Consider the following 13,949-nt stretch of genomic DNA (forward strand, 5'->3'; position numbering starts at 1 on the left):
ACACTTTAGTAAAAGGGTCCCCAACACACCTACAATATGCCCCCTTCAAAACTGTATGCTGTGGATCTGGATATATAAATAGCAGCTTTTTAAAAAATAGCTAGTTATACATATTGGTTCTTTACACATATATATGCTGCTGTTTTCACATGTAAAATCTATGCAAGTCTTCTAAAATGACCTCCTTAGACTCCTGAGTTTTCAATGCTAAGCATGTAACTCTTAGGTACGCCTTAACTCCACCCCATAGGTACCCATTTTTTAACTCCTAAGATAAGGGACCGATTAAGAAGACTAACTCCCAAAGCTGGGAGTCTTAACCCCTTGAAAACTAGCCTATAAAAGTAATGATACTGGCAAACTCTATAAAATAATACATTGATTTACAGCACAATGCAATATCTTACCTGTCTTGAGCATATCAAGGAAGCCATAATGCACATATGAGGTGTCAGAAAGAGCTTCAATCTCATAATTAAAACAGCAAGTACAGCATATGCCACCAGTTGTAAAGCATGGTATAGCAGCTACAAAGAACAGAAGAAAAAAAGAATGCATTTATTTCCCCACAAGATTTAAATTTAAAGCTATTTTATACATCACACTTTATTATATACTTAAAGAACCTAACACTGATAACCACTGAAAATTCATACAAGTGAATATGAGATTGTGATGTAAAACATGGCAAAATGCCAGATGTATCTAAAACACTAAATGAATATGGGGGTCTTTTACTAAGCCATGGTAGCATGTTTAGCTTGCAGTAAACATTGAGATGCCTATATGAACATAATGGGTGTCTCGGCATTTACCGTTGGATGATTTCTATTGCAGCTTTGTAAAAGACCCCCTAAATGTGGCATCAACCAATCTAGAACAAGTATTTACCCCCTAATTTCTCCTGTTATTGCACTGAGTAAGTTCTGATCTTTAAACACAATGTAATATTAGATGAAGGGAACCTGAATAAACACATAACACAGTTCTTACATTATGATATAATTTATTTGAGGAACAAAGTTATCCAACACCCATATCACCTATATGAAAAAGTAACTTCCCTCTAAATTTAATAACTGGTTGCCCTACCTCTTCAGTGCCTTATCAGATTGTGTCTTTTGTATAGTTCATATTTTTTTTCACTGTTAACTTGTTTGCATCATGTAATTGAACCTAATTTTGCAAAAGTTAGAAAAGTATAATAAAATGCATGAATAAAAACTCAAAATATGAGCTCATTATTATCCACAATACCTAAAATTAATAAAATATAAAATTAGAAACAGGTTAGTACCATCACATGATATACAAGACTACTCAAAAAGACTATTTTCTCTACAAAAGCAAATGAAGCCCTGATTGTGGAACTTAGGCCTAGTGAAGCAGTGTCAGGAGCAAGATGTTACCCTTTTGAAGGGTGGTTAGAATGTGGCATTTAATTCAATTCTTTTTCTGTGTTAAGGTAACCCTACAACTTTGGATGGAGGTTATAGTTTTTCTGATAAAATAATATTCATGGTATGCACATTGATATACTGAGTTGTTTTACCTTTGTGTATTTTTGGAGGAGTTGTGTGGAGCTGGATTGTGATGTGGTGAGGAATAACATGGTGTAGAGTGTTAAGATGGAAGGTTGGGTGCATAGGCTTTTTTTTACCCCTCTAACTATGAAGTTGTCATAACTGTAAAAATATTTTATTGTAGGATTTAAATTTTGGATTGCAATTCATTTTGGGCAGTCTTCTGATGAAGCAAGTAGCAACATGGAACTAAAATAAATGAACATATGTCCTTGTTTATAAACTGAATTCCTCTTTGTGTACAATTCTATCAAATTTGGTAGTACAAGAAAAAAACAGCAAAAAAGTTTATGGTGATTAGAAAATATACAAGATTGCATTTAGAGTTCTGGAATAAGAGTGGATGAGATACCACTAACTTTTCACAAATGCTATTGTCAGTATCTAAAAAGGATACGATCAGAGAGTAATTTTATAACACGTCTATTTATGAAGGTGAAGTAGGTGTCTATTACAGTGGGAATTTGTCTGCGTCTATACTGACCTTTATACACCTGAGTCCATGCCTTCCCATGAATCTATTGACCAGTTCTTGCAGGGCATAGATTTGCCTTACTTATCACCTTCAGAGGTTACCCACCTTTCAAGGCCCATTACACTTGAGACATCACTGTGGGACATTAAAAACCTACCTCAGGGTAAAGCTCCTGGCATGAATGGGTATACAAATAAATTCTACAAGTATTTTGGGAAATATTTTGCTCCACTACTAGCAAAGGTTTGTTAACTCTATAGAGACCGAAACTGAGCTACCATGTTCTTGGAGGCTGGCTGCCATTACCATTGTCCCTAAGCGAGGCAAGGATCCTTTATACTGTGCCGCATATAGGCTTATATCTCTACTTGGAACTGCAGCCACGCTTCAACATCTAATGCCTCAGTTGGTCACTGAGGATCTGGTGGGCAGACCTTTGATAACATGTGCCTTACATGTTATTCACAAAGCGGGGAACTCACTAGATCTTTCCTTGGTGCTATCAATTGACGCGCAAAAGACTTTTGATAGTCTACTGGCCCTATCTCTTTGTGGTACTAGAGAAGTTAAGGATTACAGAGAACTATTTGAGATGGGTGCGCTGTTTATATAATAAGCCATTAGCTAGCCTTTGTATAAATGGATCATATATGGAACAATTTGAGTTACACCAGGGTTGCATACTTTCCCCATTAATTTTGCTCTATCTATTGAACCCCTTGCCCAACTAATCTTGATGAACAATTTTATTTGGAGTAGATCATGCGGGGGAGGGGGAAGGGAGACTACATAAGATCATACTATTTTCGGATGATGTCTTATTGACTATCTGCTCCATATACCTTGCTGGTAAAGTTATTACTACTTTTCAGGGTTATAGGGAGATATCAGGCTTTTGCACTAACATGGCCAAGTCAGAAATTTTAACCTTAACTGTTCCTACTGATATGATTCAGGCACCTCAGTGTAAGTACTCGTTTTAGTGGGTGGACAAGCATATTAGATATTGGGGGGTAAATCTATCTCACTCCTACAGTGACCTTTATGCTCTTAATCTCCCAGCATGGCTAGGGGAACTCTTTGGGAAACTGGAACAATGGGAGGGTCTTAATCTTGTAATAGTCCGGAATGAGTAGGATCTATAATCAATAATATTTCACTATCCTATCTATTATGCAATGTGTTTGAGGGACACGCTGGTAGATAACACACGAAAGTGGAGAAAAAAAGACCTCAGGTCATTCGGCTACTCCTCGTTCTTAAAGGACAAGCCTTTTGTATAATGAGGAGGCCTTATCAGTCATAGGTCTTCAAAAAAAAACTCCACATACTAAATTTCTCATGAACGTTACCACGAATCCCAACAAGCAGATGCATAGGAGACACAATTTTCATATATATTAAAGCTTGGCAAGAGTACTTATCTCAATACATGAATTCTTGAAAAGTTCAGCCTTATCCGATGTGCTCTTAATATTCAAAAAGTCCCGACAGAGAAACCCTGTTTCGCTAAGTAATATAGCTGCTTCAGGGGAATCTTTCAAAATAAAGGCAATTCCAAGCCTTTAAAATCTCTCCGTCTCCAATCTTACTGGAACAGAAAATGGTGGACAGCTTCTCTATACCCGTTGAATGTTTATATACTCAGCGTCTGATGTCATCTCGCACTTGTCCAATCAAACGGTTCAATGATCAAAGAAACGCTTTCCACTCAATTGCAACATTTAAGCCTTTGGGTATGACAGTATGTAAATCAAATATCCAGCGTTGCTCCCTTTGTCTTAAAATCCGTCTAATGTCTCCCTTCCTTTCAGTTATTCTTATTTGCTCCAATACAATACATTTCAGATCTGAAAATTGGTGTTGATACTTCAGGCAGTGCGATACCATAGGTTCATAGGTTTTACCAGTCTGGATGCAATGTCTATGTTCTATTAACCGTGTTTTTAAATTCCGAGATGTCTGTCCCACGTAACACAAAGCTCATGAGCATATTATGACTTATATCACACGCGCTGAGGCACAGTTCGTTTTAGCATGTAACGTATAAACTTTCTTTGAACAAGGGTCCATAAATATATTAGACTCCATCATAATATTACATACAGAACAATGGCCACAAGAGCTGTGACCACCTTCTTCTCTTCTCCCACCGGTGTCCCGATTCCAAACATCCGCCGGGCATAACACATCACTAAGATTACTATTTCGTTGGAAGGCAAAAATCACACGTAGATCACGAAAGCAAGGATGGATTTGTAACAAAGGGTCTTAATCTCTCATGATTAAGAAGAATACATGCAGTAAAAATGATTGTATTGACTAAACTCCTGTATTTATTTATGGCTCTCCCTATCCCTTTGTCAAAGCATTTTTTCATTACTCTAAACAGAAAGGTCTTTCATTACATCTGGCAGCAAGGGGGTATTGCGGGTTCCAAACTTTAAATTATACTACGTGGGGCTCCCAAGATCTAATTATGAATAGAACAGCAGTTCCTGCACAAAACACTCCTCTGTGGGCTAGTTCTTGGCTTCCAAAATCACAAATATTGACGTTGGTCCATCAGGCTAATATTTTTATAAGGACTCCACTTTTGACCTGGATATCTCAACGTACCAAGGTATTTCCTGACATGCAATACTTTTGCCTCACCTTGATAATGTCTGCGCCTGACTTTAACACAGGCCCATCACTAGGAGTTCATTTAAAAAAATGCTTCAGTTGTTCATTGCACATCCTAGGTCAAAAATGGGAAGAAGGCAAGATGTTATCTTGAGAACAGTTCAAAGAGGAGTATGGGCTACCATACCGAGATGCTATTAATTACAGACAGGTCAGGGATTTTATTTATAGGAAAGCAAGGAGTGACCTCAATCTTTCCGTAATGGCGCTGACTTGAGCATTCAAATGGAAAATGAAATTTAATATGGACAAATGCAAAGTGATGCCCAATGGAAAGAATAATCCGAATCATAGTTACCTGATGCTAGGGTCCACACCTTGGGAGTCAGCACCCAAGAAAAAGATCTAGGTGTTACTGTAGACAATATGCTGAAATATTCTGCCCAGTGTGCACCAGTGGCCAAAAAAGCCAACAGTATGCTAGGAATTATTAGGAGAGGGATGCAAAATAAGACTGAAAATATTATAATGCCTCTGTCTCGCTCCATGGTACAACCTCACCTTGAGTATTGTGTTCAATTCTGGTCGCCGTATCTCAAATAAGATATAGTGGAATTAGAAAAGGTTCAAAAGAAGAGCGGCCAAAATGATAAAGGGGATAGAACTCCTCTCATATGATGAAAGGCTATAGAGGTTAGGGCTCCAGCTTGGAAAAGAGAATGAGGGGAGATATGATTGAGGTCTACAAAATCTTGAGATTTCCTGTAAAATGTATGGTGAAGTTTGATAATGTGAGATATTTTCTATGACCCTAAGAAACTGCAGTCATTTCTTGATAATAAAATTCCTCAACTTGTAAACCTTAGCTAGTTAGATTATAGTGGTTACTATACAGGTTGTAATTATTAGGTTTGGATTGGGGTCATTTTTCTTTGGAACTGGACTTTTTAGTTTTCCTTGTTTATTCCTTTGGGATTCTGGGTAACAGGGATTGATGGGAAGAGAGAATTATACTGATTTATTGTAATGGGGGGGGGGGGGGGGCCTTTCCCCGCTTCATTTTCTTCTGTGATGATGTAATCATTATTAGTTTGTGTGCTTACTCTTTTCCTCATGTATTACTTTGTTAAAATTTACTATTTAAAAAAAGGATTGCAAAATTTTTAACTTTTATGTCTTTTTATAGTAAGTTCTAGAAGAAGAGAGCACCACTCTTGTTTCAGCCAAAAGTTCACTATGATAATCACGCTGCAACGGTCCTAAGTTTCAGAAAATTGTCCACTGTTACGGATATTGAAGAATATATGTACAGACCCCCCCACCCCCCACTCCAAGAGAAAGGCGTCAGACTAGCTTACATGTGTCCCAGAACTGAGAAGCAGTGAACAGATCTATCGAGTGTGTGCTCCCCTACCACTAAAATCTACTAAATCACTCCTTAGTCCAGGGACCACTTCTGTGGTTGAAATATACAACTCAGTTTGTCTGCAAGAATTGTTCTTCCCTACTGGATATGTGGATTTATGGGTGGTCCAGATTCACATCCTGACAGTTTCTCAACACAAAAAACTGCTTATTGATGTAATGCATGGCAACCCGATTGTCTGTCTGTACTATAAATTATTTTGTTGGCTGGTCTCTAAATCCCGTTATAGCATTCCTTACAGCACTTAGTTCCAGGAAATTTATTTGTTGAAGTTTTTCCTGGACAGACCATAATCCCCGATTGTTGAGTCCATCTACATGAGCTTCCCAGTCCAGTTTGGACACATCTGTAGTGAAGACAATCTAAAATGAATTAATTTGGAAGGATAGACCTTTGGAAAGACGAAATTTAAATGTCCAAGCCTTCTCCCCAGGAGTATGGAAGAATGAGATCTGGAGCTTCTGGCCCATTTGAAAGCAGATTTGATCATCAAATCTGGGATCCTTTGGAACTCTACACAGAGTCAACCTTCTTATTTATAAGCGAGTGGGGATTCATCCATGTTCTCATTTAAACATCCTTCACGAATCTGTGAACAGACACTGCCACAACTACCCTGGGATGGTAAAGAAATTGGAGGATGTCCACTGTTTTTGCCTTGGGCTCATCTCTCCATCTCTAATGTAAATGGAATGTCATCTGCCAAAGAAGGGAAATGAAAATGATAAAGGGGATGGGATGACTTCCTTATGAGGAACGGTTAAGGACCAGGGAGCACGCAATGAAGTTACTAAGTAGTAAATTTAAAACAAATTGGAGAAAACATTTCTTCACTCAGTGTGTAATCAAACTCTGAAATTTATTGACAGAGTATGTGGTAAAAGCAGGTAGCTTAGTGGGGTTTAAAAAGGTTTGGATAATTTCCTAAAAGAAAACTCCAGAAGCCATTATTAAGATGGACTTGGGAAATCTAGGGTAAGCAGCTTAAAATCTTTTACTCTTTTGGGATCTTGCCAGATACTTGTGACCTGGATTGGCCACTGTTGGAAATATGATACTGGGCTTGATAGACTTTTGGTCTGTCCCAGTATGGCAATGCTTATGTTCTTATTTCCTAAATAAAGTCAATAAAGGAGAGTTCCTCAGGTGGAGACTCTCTTTTTGTAAGATAGAGTTGGATCTGAAACCTTCTCTATATAGAATCTGGCTGGTTCATAGTCAGAATCCTGGGAATGCTCAGATTCAAACTGTGAGAAATACTTCAAAGGAGATGTCTGGATGTCTGCCTGGCTCAATCTCTGCACATCTGAATAAGTAGGCACTGAATGACAACATGAAGACAACAATTATCTTTGATGTCTTGGTGAAGTTACTTCCTCCGATGCTCTGGAGATGAATACAATACCGACTTAGAGGCCCTTTGAGGTCTCAGCACCAGAGTTATCCTCTAGGCAGTGCATCAGTCTCAAGGACTGGCTGGATCTCTTGATGCCTCGACATATGATGAAGTTGAAGCTGATGCATCGCACTGGCAAGAATGTGCTCATCAAATTTTCTGATAGGCTCCTCTTGGAAAAATGCTGATGCCAAAGATATTGTAGTGCTAGGTACGAGTGGCCATGTCCTCTTGAGTCACCTGAGTAGTATCTGTGGCTTGGTCTCAGGTCTTTAGAGGTTACTGCAGCTGTGCTGGTATCAAGGAGAATGCACAGTCCTCTTGATGGGGCACCTTGAGAGTACCAGTGACCTCAGTCCTATAATACTCTTGATTTCATGCTCCAAAGGGGCAATGGACTTCAGTCCCTGCCCAGCGTTTAACATCATGGGTTCTAGATGTCAATCAAGAAGAGGACACATCCTTCCTCTTCTTTGGGAAGAGGGGAGGGTTCAGAAGATTCCAATTAAGATAGCCTCTACTGATGCTCAATGTTGAGGGTCCTTCAAGCCAACATATCCCCAACATCCGATGCAGCTCCTGGAACAGATAACAAAGCTGATGGATCAGATTTAGAAGCACCAAAAATTTGTTTTGCCTGTTTTCTTGGCCACGATGACATCTCATAAACCCAAATTACACTGACAGGGTTCAAGGTTGAGCCCCAGATACTACAAACACCAATTATTGGATCCATAACAGATGTGGACTTGCTACATCACGTGCGGTTTTTAAAGCTTTTGCAGGTTCTTTTTCTGGGACATGTCACTGAAAAAGATAAGTACAGTGAAATCAAATGATTAAGTTACAGCTAGACCCAACTGAGGCATCCAAGGCTTGTTAAAAAAAAAGAGGGCATAAATGATTTGACATAAAAAAAGAAATAAAACTTAAAAGTTGAAAATCAACCAAAGGAAATTCCAGGACACCACACACCCACATGATAGGGCTGGTAATGTGGAAAAAAAAATCAAATAAATTTTGACAAGCAGATCCAGGCGACACAACAGATCAACTCCATGGAAAAACAAAGATCACGACAGTCCTTGCATAACAGTATCATGTACAAAGTGATGGGCATGTATGATGGGGCTTCTCAAAAGCTTCTGGAACAGTTTGGAAGCTGGAGAAGCTTTTTCCTGTACCGAGCTCTGTCAGTGTCATCATCCATCTGTGATGACTCGTATCCTTCTTGCCCTCAGAGGATAACGACATTCCAAATGCTAGATCAAGATGTTCATACATGCAGTAGATACACAGAATTAGTTTAGATAAAGCACATTATTTTCCAGCAACTGCTGTTTGTAATTTCTACCTCTTTTTCTTGTAAGGCAAAGAGAAGGAAAAGAGAGAAGGACTGAATCAGAAGATATCACTTTGTATTTGTTGCTCACTCAGTGAAAATTTGATCAGAACAGCAATGAAATTTCAACAAAATTAAAGACAACTCAGGTGCTAATATAACAAATATATAAAGTCACTTTTGACTCCTACTGTGATCTTTCCAAGCATGTCACATGACTGTTTGACGTTCCTGGTTACCCACTTGTATTGGATCTTTGACTCCTACCGCGATCTCCTCAAGCGTGTCACATGACTATTTGACGTAAGCCTAAACCCCAGAAGAAGGGTTTAAATTCAAAGCATGGGTGGCATATCACCGGTTACTATTACTTGAGCTGCTTGGTTACATATCTTACAGGTTCCTTGTTACCCAATTGTATTGCATCTTTGACTCCTATTGCAATCTCCACAAGCATGTCACATGACTGTTTGAAGTAAGCCTAACCCCCCGGAAGAAGGGTTTAAATTCAAAGCACTGGTGGAGTATCACCTTGCAGTGTGGTACACACCCAAGGAACATGTTATGTTCATTGGAGCAAACTCCGGAGGCGATAAGTTTCTATCTGTGAATACCTTAATGAGCCTATTTTCCTTAGTATCTCTAGGTCTTTTTACAATGTCCCAAAATGATGAGGCACCTCAATCTATCCCTGTAATATACTCTACTCTTCCGTATCCACTTTGAACTGTGATCTTACCATGTCATAGATTCCTTATCCCCTGCTCAGCAACCTCTGATCATCTTAATGATACAATTTCTATGGATATAGGTCTTTAAAACTGACATTCACTACACAATAAATCTACCTTACTATATATTTTATTATTTTCAACATCCTAGGCCTTACTTAGACCTGGCTAAATGATGGTCATGAGCACCATCTTTACCGGAATCTACCCTTTGACTTTTTTGCTTTTCATTTCAAAACAAGGTGGTGGCCTGAGTATTGTCCTTTCTGATAATTTCACAGCGACTGACATAGCGTCATCAAATTTCAGCTACCCTGAACGTTTGGGGACTCACATCTCTTCTCCAGTCTCTCTTTCTGTGTTATTACTTTACCGGCCTCCTGTTAGAAATATGGAGTTATGGGACTCCTTGTTAAAAACTGTCACCGATGCAACTGTACGCTATCCTCAGTTACTCATTTTGGAGGATTTCAACATATATGCTGACACTCCCCTCTCTGTTAACTCCTCAGTGTTTCTGTCACTTTTGTCAGATTTAGAACTAATACAACATATAGGCTTTCCAACCCATACTACAGGTCATACAACAGAACTAATTATTTCGAAGTCATCAGCCATTTTACTTTAACTAATTTCTTTGCTAAGGCGATACCATGGTCAGATCATTTTCTTATAGCTGGTCAGCTATCATGGAGTTTACCAGTACCTTTAGCTCCAAGGGCAGCTTATGTCAACCATAGGAATAGCCGGCCATGGGCACATTTTGATCCAGACGCATGCCCTCCCCTCTTTGCCTTTTTTCCCCAGAGGATTATCTGTCCCTTCCACTTGACGCTCAAGTCCCAAGCTGGAATGATGTCATCTCCTCCAGCCTTGAGACTTTTGCTCCAGCAAGCAAATCCTATATTACTTCTCGCTTCTCAACCCCATGGTATTGGCAAGATTTATGACTACTTAAACGCAGGCTAAGACATGCAGAATGTATCTGGTGCAAACAGCATACTCCGTCATGCCTCCAAAAATTCAAAATGGAATTGTGCACTTACAACTACCATCTAAAGAAGGCAAAAAAAGACCATTACTCCAAAATGATGCCATCGTCTTCCAACCAATCTAGAGACCTTTTCAAAATTATTGACTGAACCCCCTAATTCTTCTAGGAACCCTACTACACCCTCAGCTGGCAAAGTGGCAGATTACTTTTGAGTCTCAAATTATTACTCTCTGTTCCACATTACCAAAGGCTTCTCTGAAACTACCACTTGACCAGCATTCTCACTCCTCTGTTTCTAACTTAATGTCACACCACAGCTATATTAAAATCTTGTCTGTATCATGGTCAGCATTTCATTGCCATCATTAACAGAGCTTGAAAAAACATTATCTTCTGTTAGACCAACCTTTTGTGCTTTAGACTTACTTCTGTCTTGTTGGCTAAAGTTAAATAAAACGGGTCTCCTCTCATTGCTTCTAAGGATAATATGTAATATTTTGTCTTACACAAGGTCTTGTTCCCACTGGATGGAAACAGAATGCTGAATCCCATGGTAAATCAAGGTGCAGTAAAACCCTGATTTTTACTGCAACTTGATAACTTCCCACCTTAGTGCTCAGAGGACAACAGTAACTTCTCACCTTTTCAGAGGACGAATCATCAGCTGAGCAAATGAATACATCTTGGAAATGAGCTTATATTTTTCAAGGACTTTTTCCAAGTGTGTTCCACTTGTTTGGTTTCTTTTTCTAAGTTTTGAAGATTTTCTGCTGATTTTCCTAATTAAAATCAACAATGATGTTTATACTTCCATGGGCATTTTTCGAGTTATGATACTGAACTGAACCACTGTTTTTGCTTAGTTGTTAAATTGTGAGCTTTTCTTCTTTGTCACTTCTGACTATATAAACATGATAGATCAATTTATTAATCACTTTACTACAGTATACTAACAAAACAGAATAGTACTAAAAGAAAACATGAGTGAATACATTGAAAATTCATAGTCACACTGGCACACAGTAGCATTTTAAGGAATAAAAGGTAAGACAAAGATCATCAAAATTACCTCTCCAGTGCTGGATTGTTCCTTTCTGAAATAATAAGAAAAATCTATTGTTTTTGTTGAACTGGAAAAAAAGGGATTTATAGCTATATTCACGGGTAAAAACATTGCCCTTGGTAAAGTAAAAAGATCAACCACAGAAAACATTAATCTAAAAAAAAAAGAAAAAAGAAAAAAAGAATTTGAGTACCTTAACAAAATGTTAAAACATAAAAAGAAAAACAAACAAAAAACAAAATAAACAAGCAGATAACCCCCCCCCCCCCCCCCCCCCAACAACAACCCAGATGTGTCCATTGTCAGCAGTGCAAAGATTGCATAAAGTTAAATGGATACTTGCAGGCTCATTTTCAAAAGAGAAGGACGCCCATCTTTCGACACAAATCGGAAGATGGGCATCCTTCTCACAGGGTCGCCCAAATCGGCGTAATCGAAAGCCGATTTTGGGCGTCCCCAACTGCTTTCCGTCACGGGGATGACCAAAGTTCACAGGGGTGTGTCGGAGGTGTAGCAAAGGCGGGACTTGGGCGTGCCTAACACATGGGCGTCCTCGACCCATAATGGGAAAAAAAGGGCATCCCCGACGAGCACTTGGACGACTTTACCTGGTCCTGTTTTTCATACAACCAAGGCACAAAAAGGTGCCCGAAGTGACCAGATGACCACCGGAGAGAATTGGGGATCACTTCCCCTTACTCCCCCAGTGGTCACTAACCCCCTCCCACCCTCAAAAAACATCTTTAAAAATATTTTGTGCCAGCCACTAATGTCATACTCAGGTCCATCACAGCAGTATGCAGGTACCTGAAGCAGATTTAGTGGGTGCAATGCACTTCAGGCAAGTGGACCCAGGCCCATTCCCCCCCCCCCCACCTGTTACACTTGTGGTGGTAAATGTGAGCCCTCCAAAACCCACCACAAACCCACTGTACCCACATCTAGGTGCTCCCTTCACCCGTAAGGGCTACGGTAGTGATGTACAGTTGTGGGTAGTGGGTTTTGGGGGGGGGGGGGGGCTCAGCACACAAAGTAGGGGAGCTATGTACCTGGGAGCAATTTATGAAGTCCACTGCAGTGCTCCCTAGGTGCCCGGTTGGTGTCCTGGCATGTCAGAGGGACCAGTGCACTACGAATGCTGGCTCCTCCCATGACCAAAGGGCTTGCATCTGGTCGTTTCTGAAATGGGCGTCCTTGGTTTCCATTATCGCCGAAAATCAGAAACGACCAAGTCTAGGGACGACCATCTCTAAGGACGACCTAAATTTCAAGATTTGGGCATCCCCGACTGTATTATCGAAACGAAAGATGGACGTCCATCTTGTTTTGATAATACGGGTTTCCCCGCCCCTCCACTGGGACGTTTTGCGAGGATGTCCTCAGCAAAACTTGAGCGTCCCTTTCAATTATGCCCTTCTTGATCATTTAAGCGGATTTTCAGCAATCCTATTTGTCCAAGTAGGATTTTGGAAAATCTATGTATAAATTCTAGAGGCCCTGTTTACTAAGCGGTGCTAACGGTGCATTAGTGTTTTTAGCGCGGATTAATAATTAGGATGTGCTAAATGCTAAGTCGCCCATAGGAACATATAGGCAACTCTAGCGTTTAGCTAGCATTTAGCTAGTGCAGCTCAGTAAACAGGGCCCTAGATGGATAACTGCTGCTAAGCTTTTGCACCTGCTCCTTGCTTGAGACTCCAGTTCTGCTTTTATTTTATATTTGTTTTATAGGAAAACTGCACCATACTTTTGTGACAAGTACTATACAAGCACATCAAAAATAAACCCATGTATAATTAACCATGGCTGGTCACATCTACAATATGACCAATTGGAAATCAACAATCAGATAAGATTTGAGGAAGAAAAAAAATCAAATAAGATTGAAGAATGGACAAAGGTTTGGTGCCAGCAGAGTCACTAACTCAAAGCTGGTACTTGTGCATGGCTTTAGGCAGGCACCAATGTTGATGTGGATTTTTCAAATCTAGATGTGTCTTCTCATTTTACTGGATGTATTTATATTTGGGACATGTCGAAACCACACCTCTAAATTTCTGCATCCTGAAGGGTAAATATCCATACTGCAGCTTTTTAAAAAATCACTATTAGGAAGTGTATACAATCTAGACACATGTACATGGATTTCTGAAGTGAATATTTACAAAATAATTTTTGGTTAAAATTATCAAACTAAATTCATTTTAAGTACATAAGCACCGCCATACTGGGAAAAGACCAAGGGTCCATCAAGCCCAGCATCCTGTCTCCGACAGCAGCCAATCCAGGCTTCAATAACCCAGCAACCCCCCCC

General features: G+C 39.6%; 1 protein-coding gene across 1 annotated transcript in view; it reads right to left on the bottom strand.

The window, feature by feature from the left end:
- The window catches only part of DPY19L1 (dpy-19 like C-mannosyltransferase 1), a 286,868-nt gene that overhangs the window by 54,783 nt on the left and 218,136 nt on the right, over positions 1–13,949 (bottom strand). Inside the window, exons 17-18 of the mRNA XM_030204533.1 lie at positions 11,642–11,666; positions 408–527 (exon numbers count right to left, since the gene is read on the bottom strand). Coding sequence (XP_030060393.1) covers positions 408–527; positions 11,642–11,666 — 145 coding nt within the window. The remainder of the gene's footprint in view (positions 1–407; positions 528–11,641; positions 11,667–13,949) is intronic.

Source organism: Microcaecilia unicolor, chromosome 1 (assembly GCF_901765095.1).
Source record: "Microcaecilia unicolor chromosome 1, aMicUni1.1, whole genome shotgun sequence".
NCBI classification, from domain to species: Eukaryota; Metazoa; Chordata; class Amphibia; order Gymnophiona; family Siphonopidae; genus Microcaecilia; species Microcaecilia unicolor.